This window comes from Oncorhynchus keta, chromosome 24 (assembly GCF_023373465.1).
Source record: "Oncorhynchus keta strain PuntledgeMale-10-30-2019 chromosome 24, Oket_V2, whole genome shotgun sequence".
NCBI classification, from domain to species: domain Eukaryota; kingdom Metazoa; phylum Chordata; class Actinopteri; order Salmoniformes; family Salmonidae; genus Oncorhynchus; species Oncorhynchus keta.
Genome location: NC_068444.1, coordinates 41,919,470 through 41,938,862, shown reverse-complemented (window position 1 = coordinate 41,938,862; position 19,393 = coordinate 41,919,470). Strand labels below are relative to the sequence as shown.

Below are 19,393 nucleotides of genomic sequence, written 5' to 3'. Positions count from 1 at the left end.
TGGCTGTGGGAGCCATAGCCATAACCCTCATTATTATTAGCAATATGATCTAAATGACCTTAAACATAATGTAGCCTCAATTTTTATTAAGCACAAATGCAGTCTATAATCTAGATCTTCACAATAATTAAATCATTGCCTGTAGGCCAAGTCAACCCTGGGAGATAAATTCAGGAGTGTAACCTGAGTGGCACACAAAATGTCAACAGGAAGAAAGAAAAATAATTGTGTGGTAGCCTATATGGGACTGGCGATCTATCCTGAACAGTTTATCCCATAGGGATGCAATGCGCTGTAGCTATAACGACACAGTGCGAGACCCAGATGCAGACAAAGGAGACAAATGGTTTGAGACTCTGATATTTATTAAAAGACAAGGGGCAAGTAATAGGAAGGTTGTGACAGGCAGAAGTTCAAAAACCAGGTCAGAGTCGGAAAGGTACCAGGCGGCAGGCTCGAGGTCAGGACAGGCTGAATGGTCAGGCAGGAGGACTCAGTGTCAGGGCAGGCAGAAAAGGTTGGAACCGGGAGGGCTAAAAAAACAGAGACTAGCAACACAGGAGCACAGAAAAAACATGTTGGTACGCTTGACAAGACGAACTGGCAACAGACAAACAGAGAACACAGGTGTAAATGCACTGGGGATAATGGGGAAGATGGGCAACACCTGGATGGGGGTGGAGACAAGCACAAAGACAGGTGAAACAGATCAGGGTATGACAGTAGCACCTCAAGGAAGCAACTCCAGTCTGTATAGCGTGTCAATACATTAAGTGTGTAAAACATTAGGAACCTCTCCTAATTTTGAGTTTCAACCCCTTTTGCCTTCAGAACAGCCTCAATTCATTGGGATATGGACGCTACAAGGTGTCGAAAGTGTTCAACAGGGATGCTGACCTATGTTGACTCCAATGCTTCAAACAGTTGTGTTATGTTGGCTGGATGTTATTCTTTAACCTGTCTCCTTCCCATCTTTACTGATTGAAGTGGATATAACAGGTGATATAAATAAGGCCTTCATCTGGATTCACCTGGTCAGTCTATATCATGGAAAGAGCAGGTGTTCCTAATATTTTGTACACTCAGTGTACATTGTCCATTGTTCATTAGTTGGTGTGGAGTCATCATTGTCTAAATATCCTGCACCACGGGCAATATAATAATAACAAAGTCCAATTTTCAGAAATGATAATAATGTGTTCCTTTTACCCAATTGAGGGAGTGTCCTCATCATTGTCTTATGGTTAGTGTCACATCACAGCCATAGGCTAGGCTGCATGATTGTGGGTGGATAGCATACCTGAATACCGAGACAGTCAAATTGGGGTTAGCCTAGATCTGTCGGCTCATCCCCTTTTGTGTTGGGCTTGATGTGCTTCTCGAAGAATTCCACTGCATCCTTTGCAGTGGAAAATGTGTGTGTTGTATTTCCTAAGGTCAAGATGAGTTTTACCGGGATCTCAGGTTTAGATTGCGTAGCTGGGATCTCACCTCGTTGTAGGTTGCCCTCTGTTTAGCAGTTCGGCATTCAGATCGTGGTAGATTCTGATCCTCTTCTCTGCATATGATTCCTTTGCGAGGTGAACAATTTGGTGTTTGACATCAAAACTGTGGATTTGTACAATCAGGCACCACATCCATTCCGGAGAGGACCCGTACAGTGCGCAATGTTTATCAGTGGCATGGGACTCAGCTTCTTCTGCCCAAAAAGTTCATTGAAAAGATAGCTCATGAAGGAAGTTTCAAGTCCTGTGACCCTCACATTGAATTTACAGGAATAAGTTTAGAGTGATTATTTTTTAGAAGATTGATTTCCCACTGTCTCCAAATGTTACACTTTAGTTGATTAGGTATCCACTTTAGAAATTAACAGTGCAAGAGTTTTAATTGCATGTCAAGGTCAGAGGTCATTTTCTCACAAACAATCTCTCTGATAGTAGTGGCAAAAATCTTTTTGTTGCCAAATGTTGAGAGCTGCCATGTTCCCACAGGTGAATTGTGAAAGGACAGAATATGCCAGCTGCTGGAGTGAAATAGACCTGCTATTGTTCTTCATAATCCAATGAGTCCTATACCTTATTGTAATGTTGCCAGTTAATTGAAAATAAGTGTTAATTCATAGTTATCTTGTAAAAGAAAGTCACGAGAAACCGACCAGTTTCAATTGTTGAATAAAAATAGTCAAGTGTGATCACATGTATAGTAGTGTAAATGCTCCAGTACCTGTTTTCAAAGTATTTCTGCCATTTTGTTTCATAGCTGGTAAATAAATAGCACAAAATCAAAGAACTACGAATCCTATATAGTCTATCCCACCTCGTACTGCAACACTGTCTAGCTGGGGGCTGTGAGCACAGGAAGAGCCACGTTAAAGATTCATTTTTTAGACACTCTGCGCACAGGCCTAAAATTTGGTCTAAATAACTTGAAATGAGAGTCTACCTTTCTTCACAAGCTAGGTTGTTTATCTTATGTTTGCTTTTCAACTGCTAGGGAAGAGAAGACAATGCTTCTACTAATCCGACTCAATCGCACAAGCACAAACATGACTTAAGTCACACTATCATGGTAACCTCCTGCCCTTAAAGGAGCAGGTGAAAATGTTTGTCTCATCTGTGATATTTTGATAAATGTGATAAATTACTCATAAATTACTCATGTCATAAAAAAATACATATTATTCAATATACCACATTAGTTTCTTCTTACTAGTAATACATGTATTGTTTTAGAAACATAACAAAGCATGCTCATCTGTTTTTTTGTGTTTTGTTGGTATAATTTTCTCTGCATTTTTTTTTTTATCTACCTGCCAGTGACTGGTTGACCAAAATATTAAATTTATTGCCATGTTCCTCACCTTGAAAGTTGCCTATGGGCAAGGAGAAACTGAAATTCATGGCTTGATTTTATTTAAACAGCCATTGCAAACGTCATCTAACTTTAGCCACGACGGGCTAACGATCAATGGAATTGATAGGGGCATGTGGGCATGTATTACTTATTTTTGCTAAATTACCATGTTAGTAACATCAAACCATATATAGAGTTGATTTCAGGTTATTTGGAAATTTTTGTGGGGGTTAGGGTCAGGTCTTACCGACAGGAGTGTCCTCTGTCAGACTGAAGAGTGCCAGGTTTCCGTTGCTACTGTAGGGCCCATTATCGTAGAAAAATGGGGCGTAGTCTGCTTGTGCTAGAAGAGATAGACCAAGACTCTAATCCATTTGTTGTTATACTGTACCGCTAATTCCCCCTAATGACATCTTAGCACTGGCTGTGGGTGTCAGATAAACAGAGCAGGGTATATTGTACTAACCCCCTCTGCTTTCTCTATCCCTTGACTGGGATTACAGGCGCAGTTACGTCAACCAGCCCAAAAATATACACACTTTTCTTGACTTTTCCCCACGCCATCAAAGGTAATTCAAATAGATTTTTTTCAAATACATACAGTATTCACAATTGATGGTACTGTGGTGTAATTTTACATTCTTCAAAATCACTTGGGTGTTTCAAACAATATCCAACAACTTCTATTAAATCATAAGATATTGCACTCACTTTCAACTAGCAGGTAAGCAGGTGACGGGAGGAAAGGCAAGCATTAAATACAGAACAGGAAAAACAGGTTCTTAGCTCTACAGTGTATGATCATGAAAATGCTAGCCATCTTTCAAAGCCCTCTAGTGCAATTGAAAACCATTAACAATCAGAACAAAGCTTAATTAAGTTGCCATTCAGGTATACATGAAGCAAAAAGAAAAAGGTAGACTTACCAAAGCAAACATGCACTAATACAAGAAGCAGTGAAAAATTTAACTTCTTGACATTCTTCATCCTAGAGAGCAAAGCATGAAAGCACACCAAGAAAAGAGCTTGTGGAGGTATATACTACAGTTAGTTTTGTACACGAGGTGTCCTTCAAGGTGTTTTATGGGGAACTAGAGAAGGAAGGCTTAGGCAGATGCCCACATAATCCAATAACACGTCTTAACCCCGGAGACGCATATAGACCCCCCTTCTCTCCAATCAGGCCATTTACCGCCGATTGTCGGGCAGGGGGCGGGTCAGCAAGAGAGGGGCTTGGGGTCTGGGAGTGTTCACTCTGTGAGAGCCTTGCCCAGAAGGAGCTGAACTGGAAAACACTAAAAGGCTAAAAAGATATTGATTAATGTGATGAGAAAATTAACTCATGTGTATTTAATATATAGATATCTATTACATCAAGAATACATATTTCTTAATTGATCTGTAATTCATCATCTTGATTCATGCATAATAGAAGTATAATTAATGTGTAAAAAAATCTGAATTAATGTTAAATTCATTTGTCTACAGTTGTGCAGGTGGGAATGTATTACAATTAATATTTAAATTGCTTGAATAAAGTAAAATACTGTGGAGATACAGTGCCTTACAAAAGTATTCATCCCCCTTGGCGTTTTTCATATATTCTTGAGTTACAACCTGTAATTTAACTTCACTAAGGTAGGGGGCACAATTTTCACTTCCGGATGAAAAGCGTGCCCAAAGTAAACTGCCTGCTACTCAGGCCCAGAAGCTAGGATATGCATATAATTGGTAGATTTGGATAGAAAACACTCTAAAGTTTCCAAAACGTATACAGACATGTCTGTGCGTATAACAGAACTGAATTGGCAGGCGAAAACCTGAGAAATATCCATCCAGGAAGTGGGATTTTTTATGTTTGTAGTTTTCTATTGAATGCCATTACAGTATCCATTGACTTAGGACTCAAATTGCACTTCGTGTGGCTTCCACTAGATGTCACCAGTCTTTAGAAATTGTTTCAGGCTTGTATTCTAAAAAATGAGGGAGTAAGACCACTCTGAATGAGTGGACACTGCAGGGTCCCAGAACCTTTTCATGTGCGTGACCGAGGGCACATCTTTCTTGTTTACCTTTTATATTGACAACATTATTGTCCGGTTGAAATATTATCGATTATTTAGACTAGAAACAATCTGAAGATTGATTATAAACATAATTTGAAATGCTTCTACGAACTTTACGGATACTATTTGGATTTTTTGTCTGCCTGTTGTGACTGCGTTTGAGCCTGTGGATTACTGAACAAAACTGGACATAGACAAAATAGTCCAAATTGGTGAAGTGAAATGAAAAAAATTATGGAAAAGTGGTGATTGCATATGTATTCTCCCCCTTTGCTATGAATCCCCTAAATAAGATCTGGTGCAACCAAATAACCTCAGAAGTAAGAAAAATAGTGAAATAAAGTCCACTAGTGTGCAATCTAAGTGTCACATGATCTCGGTATATATACACCTGTTCTGAAAGATCCCAGAGTCTGCAACACCACTAAGCAAGGGGCACCACTAAGCAAGCGGCACCATGAAGACCAAGGAGCTCTCAAAACAGGTCAGGCATAAAGTTGTGGAGAAGTACAGATCAGGGTTGGGTTATAAAAAAAATCTCAAACCTTGAACATCCCACAGAGCACCATTAAATCCATTATTAAGAACATGGATAGAATATGGCACCACAACAACTCTGCCAAGAGAGGGCTGCCCACCAAAACTCACAAACCAGGCAAGGAGGGCATTCATCAGAGAGACAACAAAGAGACCAAAGATAACCCTGAAGGAGCTGCAAAGCTCCACAGCTGAGATTGGAATATCTGACCATAGGGCGACTTTAAACCGTACACTACACAGAGCTGGGCTTTACGGAAGAGTGGCCAGAAAAAAAAGCCAGTGCTTAAAAAGAAAAAAATAAGCAAACACGTTTGGTGTTCGCCACAGGCTTGTGAGAGACTCCCCAAACATATGGAAAAAGGTACCCTGGTCAGGTGAGACTAAAATTGAGGTATTTGGCCATCACTATGTCTGGCACTATGTCTGGCGCAAACCCAACACCTCTCATCACCCGAGAACACCATCCCCATAGTGAAGCATGGTGGTGGCAGCATCGTGTTGTGGGGATGTTTTTCATCGGCAGGGACTGGGAAACAGGTCAGAATTTAAGGAATGATGGATGGCGCTAAATACAGGGAAATTCTTGAGGGAAACCTGTTTCAGTCTTCCAGAGATTTTAAACTGGGACAGAGGTTCACCTTCCAGTGGGACAATAACCCTAAGCATACTGCTAAAGCAACACTCGAGTGGTTTAAGGGGAAATATTTAAATGTCTTTGAATGGCCTAGTCAAAGCCCAGACCTCAGTCCAATTAAGAACTTCTTCACCAGTGGAACCCATCCAACTTGAATCAGTTGGAGCAGTTTTGCCTTGAAGAACTGGCAAAAATACCAGTGGCTAGATGTGCCATGCTTATGGAGACATACCCCAATTGTTATACACACTCAAGTTTCCTGTTTTTTCACCATAAAAAAAATATGTATTATATCCAAAGTGGTAGTGTAAGTCAAATGAAAACAAAAAAAAACATTTTAATTCCAGGTTGTAACGCAACCAAATAGGAAAAATGCCAAGGGGGTGAATACTTTTGCAAGCCACTGTAGTTATTTTGACAGCGTGGTTATTGGTGTTGTGGTAGATACTGTTTTTGTGCGTCATCACTCACTGCTCCTATCCCTGATGCCACACCCTCTAAATTATAAACCTGGATTAGCTAACACAACAAGCCATCGGAACACAGGAGTGATGGTTGCTGATAATGTACACCTATGTAAATATTCAATTAGAAATCACCAGTTTCTATCTACAATAGTTATTTACAACATTAACAATTTCTATACTGTATTTATGATCAGTTTGATATTTTAAGTGGTTAATGGACAAAAAAACGTGCTTTTCTTTCAAAAACAAGGACATTTCTAAGTGACCACAAACTTTTGAATGGTAGTGTATGTTCGACCACAAGAGTACTAATGAGCTAAATTATTCATAGTAGAGGATGACTGAAATTATATTATTTCAGTGTATATAAGGGAAGGACAGGATAAAACTTCTTCGGTATGGTGGGCAGCATTTTCACTTTTGGATGAATAGCATGCCCAGAGTGAACTGCCTCCTACTCAGTCCCAGATGCTAATATATGCATTTCATTATTAGCATTGGATAGAAAACACTCTGAAGTTTCTAAAACTGTTTGAATGATGTCTGTGAGTATAACAGAACTCATATGGCAGGCAAAAACCTGATTAAAAAATCCAAACAGGAAGTGGGAAATCTGTGGTTTGTAGTTTCTGAACTCACCCCTGTCGAATACAGAGTGGTATATGGATTATTTTGCACTTCCTAAGGTTTCCATTAGATGCCAACCTCTTTAAAAGTATTTAGAACTTTGTTTCAGGCTTATCATGTGAAGGGGGGCCGGATGGGAGCTGTTTGACTAAGGGGTCTGCCTGCAGCCTCGTTCTCAGTCACGCGCTTTCACATGAGGTAGCTCTCGTTCCATTGCTTTTCTACAGACAATGGAATTATCCGGTTGGAACGTTATTTAACTTTTATGATAAAAACATCCTAAAGATTGATTCTATACTTGGTTTGACAAGTTTCTTCAACCTGTAATATAACTTTTTGTCCGACTGGACGATATCGCGCTTTTGGATTTGTTTACCAAACACCCTAACAAAAAAAGCTATTGAACATAAATGATGGACATTATCAAACAAAACAAGCATTTATTGTGGAACTGCGATTCCTGTGAGTGCATTCTGATGAAGATCATCAAAGGTAAGTTAATATTCATAATGTTATTTATGAATAATGTTGTGTTGACTACCCAACATGACGGATATTTCTCTGGTTGGTTTGGGCTCTGAGCGCCTTTCTCAGATTATGCTTTTTCCGTAAAGTTTTTTGGAAATCTGACACAGCGGTTGCATTAACCTGTTACTCCTACCCCCTACTTTTTCGAACATTCTGTTAAAAATCGCGCAACATTTCAGCGCCCTGCTACTCATGCCAGGAATATAGTATATGCATATGATTAGTATGTGTGGATAGAAAACACTCAGACGTTTATAAAACTGGTTAAATCACGGCTGTGACTATAACAGAATGTGCGTTTCATCGAAAAGCGCAGGAAAATCTGATCACTGAAAATGGGAAAATATATCCATGCGCCACTAGAACCCATTGTTGAATGTGATCCACATTAAATGGGGCCGAGGTTGCAATACCTACAGCTTCCACACGATGTCAACAGTCTTGTCATTTGCCTACGATTTGTTTCTTGGTCAAACGGACACAAGGTAGAGCCTTTCTTCCGGTCTCCGACCGGATATTTTGGTTGAGATTTACCCGGACATTATTTCCAGACGTACAGCTATAGAATATACATCGCCTCGTGATCAATTTGATCGCTTATTAACGTTTACTAATACCTAAAGTTGCATTACAAAAGTATTTCGAAGTGTTTTGTGAAAGTTTATCGTCGACTTTTTTAAATTTAAAAAAAGACGTTACGTTATAAAACGCTATTTTTTTCCTTGATCACACAGTCTTCATAGATCGATATCTAGGCTATATATGGACCGATTTAATTAAAAAAAGACCCAATAGTGAAGTTTATGGGACATCTAGGAGTGCCAACAAAGAAGATGGTGAAAGATAATGAATGTTTTATATTTTATTTGTGCGTTTTGTGTAGCGCCGACTATGCTAATTATTTTGTTTACGTCCCCTGCGGGTCTTTTGGGGTGTTACATGCTATCAGATAATAGCTTATTATGCTTTCGCCGAAAAGCATTTTAAAAAACTGACTTGTTGCCTGGATTCACAACGAGTGTAGCTTTAATTCAGTACCCTGCATGTGTATTTTAATGAACGTTTGAGTTTTAACGAGTGCTATTAGCATTTAGCGTAGCGCATTTGCATTTCCAGATGTCTAGATGGGACGCCTGCGTGTCGGGTAGGAGCAAGAGGTTAAGAAGAAGGGTATCTATATTTCCATGTCAAACACTTTAATTTCCATCAACATTTATAATCAGTATTTCTCTGAATTCATGTGGCTCTCTGCAATATCTGTTCCAAACTGCATGTGTTGGAACTACTGAACTTAACACGCCAATGTAAAATAAGATTTTTGGATATAAATATGAACTTTACCGAACAAAACATACATGTATTGTGTGACATGAAGTTCTATTAGTGTCATCTGATGAAGATCAAAGGTTAGTGATTCATTTTAACTCTATTTGTGCTTTTTGTGATTCCTCTCTTTGGCTGGAAAAATGGCTGGGTTTTTCTGTGAGTTGGTGGTGAACTAACATAATAGTTTGTGGAGCTTTCGCTGTAAAGCATTTTTAAAATCAGACACAGTGGCTGGATTAATGAGAATTGTATCTTTAAAATGGTGCCTCATACTTGTATGTTTGAGAAATGTGAGTTATGAGATTTCTGTTGATTTGTATTTGGCGCCCTGCAATTTCATTGGCTGTTGGCAAGGGGTTCCACAAGGAGTTCCTGTCCTAGACAGGTTAATATTGAATACCGCAATGTCAGGGCTCTTAGCACAGCTCACTTTTGATGCCTCAAATGCTGTACATCACAAGAGATTGGAAAATCAAGGTGGGCTATTGGGTCCAAGTAGTTAATGAAGTTGGGATGTTCGACAGAAACATTTGATTGAATTGTAATAGCTCTTCCATTCCTGTTTCAATGAGTAGGCCAAAGTAGGCTGAACAAAGCCTATAATAGTATGCTTGTGTGTGTTCATTCTGAGCTTGTTTGACAGTTAGCCAACGAGCTGTCATGTTTGCGAGTCTCAGAACTACTGAAATCTATTTCCAGTGCCGTGGGAAGTTTCACTTACTCGTTTTACACGTGTTGCTGTTGTAGACAGATGAACTTTGCCAAGTGTTTATACGACGTTCACTTAAACAGGTAAATCCTGTCAGAACCCGTAGCGTTCGGGTAGCCATCCAAGGCATCCTCTATGTCTGCTAAGAACGTCTGTCTTTTGGCTTCCCTGGAACGGGTCAAAGGTAAAGAAGTTTTTGTTGATTTTGACAAAGCGTTCCGTGCCAAGTGCGGGTGGAGGATTCACTTCATCCTCTGGGAAAGTATGGCCTGAAAGGAAAAGCCAAGCTTTGACTTTGTTGGTGAGGAGGTGCCATATTACTCTGTTTCGAATGGCCAAGAGGAAAAGACTCAGTGACTCCTAAGAGAGGTAAAGACTGAAACCTTCTGTAGTCTTCACTCCTTTGTGTACTGGGCTCTGGTTGCAAGCTTGGTTGCTTTGTTGGGTAGTGACGCTGTTGCACGTGACTATAGAGTCCCTCCAAGTGGTAACTTAACATGTGCATTCTGCTGCATAGAAGAGTTCACTTGGGCCCTTAGAGTAAGTATTTTAAGACATGTGACAGTAGCCCCTCCCCCCCACACTGTGCGGCTCGAGTAGCAAGACGATGCCTGCCAGAAGGATTGGCCCCCAGGACGAGGAGCGGGCCGGTCCAGGTGGTGAACGTGGAAATCCCGGATGATGTTGGGGTTCAGAATGTCCTCCACCAGAACCCAACACCACTCCACTGGGCCATACCCCTCCCAGTCCACCAGATACTGCAGCCAACCCCCATTACGTTGGGAGTCCAGTAGAGGATTGACGGCATATGCACGGCCTCTCTCGATGTCCAGGGGGGGTGGAGGGGTGTCGTGTGGGGGACTGCATCAGCTAGGGGACCAGGAACCACCGGCCTGAGAAGGGAGACATGAATCGAAGGTGAGATAAGGTAGTCACTGGGAAGCTGTAACCTATATGTCACCTCGTTGACCACTCAATGTTAGTGGTGGCTGTTTAAACCTCTTGCAGCTCCACCCCCCTACTTTGTGCAATATCCGCCTGAAGACATACCCAAATCTAACAGCCTGTAGCTCAGGCACAGAACCAAGGATATGCATATCATTGTTACCATTTGAAAGAAAACACTGAAGTTTGTGTACATGTGAATTGAATGTAGGAGAATAACACAGAATAGATCTGGTTTAGATAAAACAATGAAAAAAAAAAAATCTTATTTTTGTATCATCATCTTTAAAATGAACAAGATACAACAAACATTCAGATAGGATGATGGAGACAATTCCAGTGAAAAATATAAGAGGGCAACAGTACTTGTTCAAAGTTTCAGAATGATAACTTCCAAAATGAGTGTGCTACATGACATTTATCATGAAGTCACCCAGGTGTCCCACACAAGTAGCCCAAATGTACCCAAGTGGCCAAATTGGTGAAGGTATACATTTAGAAATAAATAACTATATACAAAATACCAAAATGGTATTCTAACACACCCCTCCAAAAAAAAAAACTAATAATAAAAAAAATAAAATAGAGAAAAAATGAAAAATATAAAAATATTTATTGATTAAAAAATATGAAAAAATATATATATATACAGTGGGGCAAAAAAAGTATTTAGTCAGCCACTAATTGTGCAAGTTCTCCCACTTAAAAATATGAGAGAGGCCTGTAATTTTCAGAGAAAGAGAGAATTAGAGAGAGCATACTTAAATTCACACAGGACACTGGATAAGACTCCCATTCGGAGTCAGTGTCACTGTGAAAGAAAATGTTCAGTTAAAATAGTTTCACATATGAGCCCTGTATCAACAGGTATAATAAATAGATATATAGAGAGAGTTGAAGGTTGAATATATTATTATATTATTATTACCTGCTAGATCTTCTGTCTCTATTACATTATGACAGACCAGCTAGATCCATATATTTATATGTACATGTACTTTTTCGTTCCTTTGTTGTTGTGAAGTTGTTAGATTACTTGTTAGATATTACTGCATGGTCAGAACCAGAAGCACAAGTATTTCGCTACACTCGCATTAACATCTGCTAACCACGTGACCAATAAAATTTGATTTAAGAGCTGAAAATAGACAAAAATATTAGGGTGATGTACATGGGCTATTAGCAGCGTACTACAGAACATACACTTGGTATTACTTTCTTAGCTAAAGTATTTATATCTCCCTGGCGTATTACATCATTTATGCAGCAGCATACAAGACATTTGTGTACTCACCTTGTTGTGATGTGCTCACTTGAACAGGAAGGTGGTGTGGCAGTCCTTCGTGGGCAAAAGTTGCCATCAAAGAAAGAGAAAGATTTACAAATCCGTGTTGGATGACCGTTCAAAACGTATTTTCCCAGTTTGAGCTCGTTTATTCCCGACCTCCCAGTTGCAATGCTTGCAGTTAGCCACTGTCACCGATTCCTTCCAAACCACTCATTGTTGAATTTGAGATTTATAACTTGTTGTGTAATATTTATGTCCAATGTCCAATGAGCACCGATACGTTGTATCTATAATTGATCTTCACATCACAAGGACAATTTTCACCTAAAATGACATACCCAAGTCTAACACTCTAACTGCCTGAAGCTCAGGACCTGAAGCAAAGATATGCATTTTCTTGAAACCATTTGAAAGGAAACACTTTGAAGTTTGTGGAAATGTGACATTAATGTAGGCGAATATAACACGTTAGATCTGGTAAAAGATAATACCAAGAAAAAACATGCATCATGATGTACTATTCCAGCCCAGGCGCAGTTTAGATTTTGGCAACTAGATGGCAGCAGTGTATGTGCAAGGTTTTAGACTGATCCAATGAACCATTGAATTTATGTTCAAAATGTTGTATCAAGACTGCCTAAATGTGCCTAATGGGTTTATTAATACATTTTCAAGTTCATAATTGTGCACTCTCCTCAAACAACAGCATGGTATTGTTTCACTGTAATAGCTACAGTAAATTGGACAATGCCGTTAGATTAGCAAGAATTTAAGCATTCTGCCAATATCAGATATGTCTATGTCCTGGGATTTGTTTTGTTACTTACAACATCATGCTAATCACATTAGCCTATGTTAGCTCAAGGGGGGCATCAATCCTGTAGAGGTGAAAAAGGATTTGCCAGTGGATTGTTGACTTGATTCATAGCTAAAATTTTGAAAGTAAATGCTGACACGATCAGTCTAATCAAAGCTACTGTACTCTGGATAAGAGCGTCTGCTAAATGACTTAAATGTAATGTAAATGTATAAAGTGATGACATCATTTTACCTGTTGCCAATGACCTTGAGCCTTCTTGAAAGGGCACTACCAATGTAATTATATGGCAGGACCCAGAGGGCTAGAATTTTCGATGTCTACCCTTACCAAGGACTGGTGACATAGTTTAACCCAAGAGTGACAGAACACTGAGCCAATCACGGCACAACGCTGCTATTTTCTGCTGGCTTTCCCCACTACCACAGAAAGCACTGAGCTAGGCTGAAACACCTGCATTTTGGAGCTGCCTTACTCACGAAAACAAAAAATAGACCATGTTTAAAGACCATGCTTTATTAACTCAATTATATATTTCATTTTTTACATTGTTTGCAAACTGATATGTGACTCGTATTAATGCCAAAATAACAAGCCCCCAAAAAAAAAAAAAAAAAAAACATATATTATTATTATTTACTTAATCTTTTTAGCTTAAAATGTGGGTCTCAAATGAAGGTTTTGCCACTGGTCCTGAATAAGCCAAAGCATTTCTATGGGCATAAAATACAGACCTAAGCTTGCATTCCCGCCTTTGGGACAACGAGTTGATCTCTTGTTTCAGACACTTGAGAATTAGAAAGGAAAGTTGGTGTGTGTGCACAGTGCACTGTTTGGATGCTGGCTTCCCCTAAAGTAAATTGATGTTTTGCCAAATGTACTATATAATTACTCCTGTCTAAATAAAATAATTCAAAACACTTTACCAGACGGTGTCTCTACCTTCTTGCCTTTGTGCTGTTGTCTGTGCCCAATAATGTTGTGATGCTGTCATGTTGTAGTCACGTGGTGTTGCTACCATGCTGTGTTGTCATGTGTTGCTGCCATGCTATGTTGTTGTCTTAGGCCTCTCTTCATGTAGTGTTGTGGCGTCTCTCTTGTCGTGATGTGTTTTGTCCTATATTTGTATTTTTATCCCCGTCCCCGCAGAAGGCTTTTTGCCTTCTGGTAGGCTGTCATTGTAAATGAGAATTTGTTCTTAACTGACTTGCCTAGTTCAGTACAGGTTTAAAAAAAACTTGACCTAGCCACAGAGCATCATTAGCTTCTTTAAAAAATAGTTTCAAATCACAAATGCATGGGCCTATTTGGAAAGCATGACCTAGCTGATTGAGTTGCAGCTGTCAGTAAAAAGCATCTAAAATGTGTGAAGATAATGTTTCTTGAATATCATTTAAAATGTTGAGATAAGAAGAATTGTTCGGCGAAGATATGGATGTCTCTCTCCAGAATGCATGCTCTCAGCTCTCCAGAATGTGCTCTGCTGTCTCCCGCTAATTCTTTGTTTCGTTGTATGAATTGTTTGCCCCTTGATTGTTTATTTTTTATCAGTTCCCCATTACATACTGTATGTAACCTGTAGGCCTAGTAAGTGTTCTGTTAATCCCCGTCATTTGGTTACAATCATTTCTGTTATTGTATGTATTTAATTTTATGTGTTACACATTCTCATTCCCAGAGTGGAAATGTTGTTTGCAGAGTTCACAACCTGATTTCATAAGCATAATTTAGTAGTTTTGTCAATTTTTCCATTGCCTTAGCTTTCAGTGCTCAATGTGAGCAATGACCATGTGTGTGGTTTCTCTGTCCTGATAACGTTGAGTGAGTGCATGCACATGAGCATGCCAACCTGCTGAGTTGATACAATGTTGCACTGCACTAGAGATACCGCAAGTCAAGACAGATAGAAAGGGAGGCAGATAGGCAGAGTAGAGAGAATATTGCGATTTAAAGAACCTACTTTTAATTTGTCTGTTTTAGGCCTGCAGTGGCTTGCGAAAGTATTCACCCCCCTTGGCATTTTTCCTATTTTGTTGACTTTCAACCTGGAATTAAAATATATATTTTTTGGGGGGGGGGTTGTATAATTTTATTTACTCAACACTTTGAAGATGCAAAATATTTTTTAATTGTGAAACAAACTGAAAATATGAAGAAAAAAACTGAACTTGAGGGTGCATAACTACTCGCCTCCCCTACCAAAGTCAATACTTTTTAGACCCACCTTTTGCAGCACATACAACTGCAAGTCTCTTCGTGGTATGTCTCTATAAGCTTGGAACATCTAGCCACTGTGATTTTTGCCCATTCTTCAATGCAAATCTGATCCAGCTCCTTCAAATTGGATGGGTTCCGCTGGTATACAGCAACCTTTAAGTCATACTACAGATTCTCAATTGGATTGATGTCTGGGCTTTGACTAGGCCATTCCAAGACATTTAAATGTTTCCCCTTCAACCACTGGAGTGTTGCTTTAGCAGTATTTTTATGGTCATTGTCCTGCTGGAAGGTGAACCTCCGTCCCAGTCTCAAATCTCTGGAAGACTGAAAAAGGTTTCTCTCAAGAATTACCCTGTATTTAGCGTCATTATCACTTCTTCAATTATTTTTTATTTTATTTTTGCATTTTCCTATTAAGAACATTCAAAACAAAAGTGAAAAGATATTAGACAACGATAGGACAAAGTGACAGTAACAGACGAGTGTAACAAAAACAAAAAATATATAATTATATATACAAACATAAAATAAGAAAAAAATTATAGAGACATTGGATCACCTGCCATAGGCTACATATGATACATTACGTGTGAAACATTATGTGAGGATTATATAGAGATTCAATCAATGATATGTGGGGGGAGATTCTCCATATAGTCAATAAAAGGTTACCAAATTCTGTAAAATGTCTTTAACTTCTTGCGTCGAGCCATCTCGGATCCGGGATCGTGACTACAGCCTCAAGCCCATTACCATAACGCAACGTTAACTATTCATGAAAATCGAAATTGAAATGAAATCAATATGCTAGCTCTCAAGCTTAGCCTTTTGTTAACAACACTGTCATCTCAGATGTTCAAAACATGGCAAACGATGTTTAGAATCAATCCTCAAGGTGTTTTTCACATATCTATCAATGATAAATCCTTCGTGGCAGTTGACTTTCTCCTCTGAAGAAATGGAACGCTCATGGACCTAGAGATTACACAATAATTTCGACACAGGACACCGGGCAGACACCTGGTAAATGTAGTCTCTTATGGTCAATCTTCCAATGATATGCCTACAAATTGTTCACAATGCTGCGGACACCTTGGAGAAACGACAGAAAGGGCAAGCTCATTCCTGGCGCATTCACAGCCATATAAGGAGACATTGACTTTAATCAAGGGTCAGTTTATCCAGGCCAACCCTAGGGGTTTTGCCATGCCAGATAAACCGTCTGGTCAGCTTGTCAATCGAGGAAAAGAATGCTGCAGGAACAGGGATAGAAACAGATATAGAAATCTTTCATTTTAATTACATTGATTCTACCCAGTAGAGTGAGAGGTAAGTCCATCCATTTACAAAGGTCACCCTCCACCTTTTGCAACAAACTGGCCAGGTTGAGTTTATAGAGGTTGTTCAGATTACCATCCACCATTATGCCCAAATATGTGAAGCCCATAGACGACCATCTAAAAGGAAACTTGTGCTTGATGGTATGATGGTCAAAGACATACAGCGGTAAGATTTCGCTTTTATCAAAATTGACCTTATATCCAGAGAAAGAACTAGAACACTGTAGTAGGATCTGCAAGTGAGAGAGGGAATGTTCTGTGTTTGTTAGAAATAAGATAAGGTCATCCGCAAAGAGTGGTAATTTATGGATATCGGGGCCCACCTCAAAGCCATGTATGTCAGGGCACATTCTAATAGCCTCGGCCAATGGTTCGATGGCGAGGGCAAAGAGGTGGGGGCTAATTGGGCAACCTTGTCTGTTCCCCCTATAAAGAGGGAAAGAGGAGGAAGTAATCCCATTGGTAGCAATCCTAGCTTTAGGAGATTTGTAGTGATTTTATCAAATTTACAAACACGGTACCTAAACTGAACTTTTCCAAGACGCGAAAGAGGTATGGCCATTCAACACTATCAAAGGCCTTTTCAGCCTCGAGGGAGACTACGACACTAGGTATTTTGTTTTTGTGAATTATATCAAATCTATTAATTATGAAGCCAGTCTGATCTGGGTTGACCAACAGGGGGAGACATGACTCCAGTCTCCTTGATAGCATCTTGGTGACCAGTTTACAATCTGTGTTAAGGAGAGAGATTGGTCTATAGGAGGTGCACTTTAGCGGGTTTTTCCCTTTCTTGTGGATTACAGTAATCACTGCTTGAGAGAAAGACTCTGGAAAGCAGTTGTCTTCCCTGGCTTTTTTAAGTACCCCCATAAGGTAGGGGACCAACAGCTCCCTAAATTCTTTATAGAACTCTGGAGGGAAGCCATCCTCCGCAGGAGATTTATTATAAGGTAAGGATTTAATGGCCTCCAACAATTCAGGAACTGAGAAGTGTTCACTCAGGCGCTCGCTGTCTTCCCCTGACAGGCATGGGAGGTTGAGAGAGGAGAGAAAGGAGTCGATCTCTGATAGATCATCGCTTCATTGGGAAGTGTAGAGGTCTTCATAGTATTTCTTAAAAGTATTATTAATTTCAGTAGGGTCGAAAGATATCTCATTAGTAAGAGTTTATATAGCATTAATATGTATTTCATTTTTTATTATATTTAATTTTTTATTTACCAAAAGCCTGTATAGAACTTTAGTCGGGCATCTTTGGAAGGTTCTCTGGCTCGGAGATTTCAGATTCAAGGGCACTCAGTTCCGCACCGTGTTTTCTCTTCAGCCCTTTAGTATAGGACATTATCTGTCCCCTCAGGTAGGCCTTCAATGTGTCCCAAAGAATGAAACTGTCAGGAGCGGAGGGTTTGTTTGTCAAAGTAAAAATATTGATCTGCTCTTTGATGAATGCACAAAATTCAGGTTGCTTTAGGAGTGTAGAATTTAGTCTCCATCTATATGCTCCATTTACCTTGCTAGGAATGAAGATTGATAATACCAGAGGAGAATGGTCACTATGCAATCTGGGGAGATACTCGACATCTAACACTCTATGAAACAGTTGGGTCAAAAGTAAAAAGTTATCTATGCGTGTGTGTGTCTTGTGTGGGTGTGAATAAAAAGAGTAGTCCCTATCCTGTGGGTGCAACTGTCTCCAGATGTCTAATAAATTTAGATATTTCATGAATGACATGGTGAGCTTGCCAGCTTTGGTAAGAAGTGAGGGTTTATCAGAGGACCTATCAAGAACTCTATCTGAACAAAAATGTAAATCTCCTCCAACCAGTAGCCATCCTGGTGGTGCTTGAGCGACCTGAAGGAAGACATTCAAAATAAACGTATGGTCATCGAAGTTAGGAGCATAAATATTGAAATGGGTCCAAGACTCTGATAACATATGCCCCTGCACCAAATCAAACCTGCTAGAGGGATCAGAGATGGTGTTGTTGATGCAGAAGGGGATGTGTCTACTTATCCAAATTGCAGTTCCTCTAGCTTTGGAGTTAAAAGAGAATGCAAAAACTTGTCCTACCCATTCCCTCTTCAATTTTTTGTATTCACTGGCTGTAAGATATGTTTCTTGTAAAAACACAATGTCAGCGTTTAATTTCTTAAGGTATGTATAGACTCTTTTCCTTTTAAATCGGGCTGTTAAGACCTTTTAGGTTGAATGTGACATATTTTAGTGGATTAAGCATAGGTTGGGTTTAAATATGTAACTGAAAGGAAATCTATCATATGTAGATAATTAGGAAATGTTTCAACTTCGGTTTGAACACAGAAGTGACCTATGTGTCTCTTTAGGAAGGAAACAACAAACATAGAAAAAAGGAAGAAAAAATGATAAAAATTCCACCCACCCCGATTGTCAGACTAAAACAACAATCCCAACAATCAAACATGAATACACTTGTAGAGATACGTTGCTGCTCGCTTTCCATCTTGCTCTTACTAGCTAAACCTTGGCGTAAACTAAAACCTGCGAGCTCTCTAAGTTGAAAACAAATGTTGTGAATAGATATTTATGGCTGAATATTTACTGCCCACTGTAAGGGCTGCTTGAGTCTCTTTTTGAAAGATTAACATAAATGAGGTGGAAAGCAGTGGGCCTAAGCCCACTTATTTGCTTCGCCCAATGGATATGGACTAAACCAAAATATACTCTCCTGTAAATGTAATAGAACTCACCCCGGAAAGATACAGTTAGTTGAAAATGTACAAATCAATTATAGTGACCGGAAGATATCAGCAGCTCAGTCCGGATAAGAGAAAACAAACTGCATTTTATCCCCCAGAGAGACCGTCCTGGCTCACACATTGTTCAGTTCTTTGAGAAAAGTGTGCACTTCTCCCGGTGTGTTGAAGAGATGGGTTCGGCCTTTGTACTGAACTTTAATCCGCGCAGGGTGGATGAGGTAGCCGGTGATGTTCTTCTCCTTCGGTGCTTTGGCGGCAGGTCTGAACTGCTTGCGACGTCTGGCGAGATCCACG

At 39.6% G+C, this 19,393-nt stretch overlaps 1 protein-coding gene across 2 annotated transcripts in view; it reads right to left on the bottom strand.

The window, feature by feature from the left end:
• The window catches only part of LOC118357571 (cadherin-related family member 1-like), a 154,206-nt gene extending 144,259 nt beyond the window's left edge, over positions 1–9,947 (bottom strand). The window contains exons 1-2 of one of the 2 annotated variants that reach the window (XM_052478354.1): positions 9,763–9,947; positions 3,101–3,196 (exon numbers count right to left, since the gene is read on the bottom strand). In XM_052478354.1, the coding sequence (XP_052334314.1) occupies positions 3,101–3,196; positions 9,763–9,880 (214 nt within the window). In that variant the 5' untranslated portion in view covers positions 9,881–9,947. Of the gene's footprint in view, positions 1–3,100; positions 3,197–3,779; positions 4,015–9,762 lie in introns of those variants that run through there. The other variant, XM_035734819.1, reaches the window with a different exon arrangement.
• Positions 9,948–19,393: the final 9,446 nt, after the last annotated feature.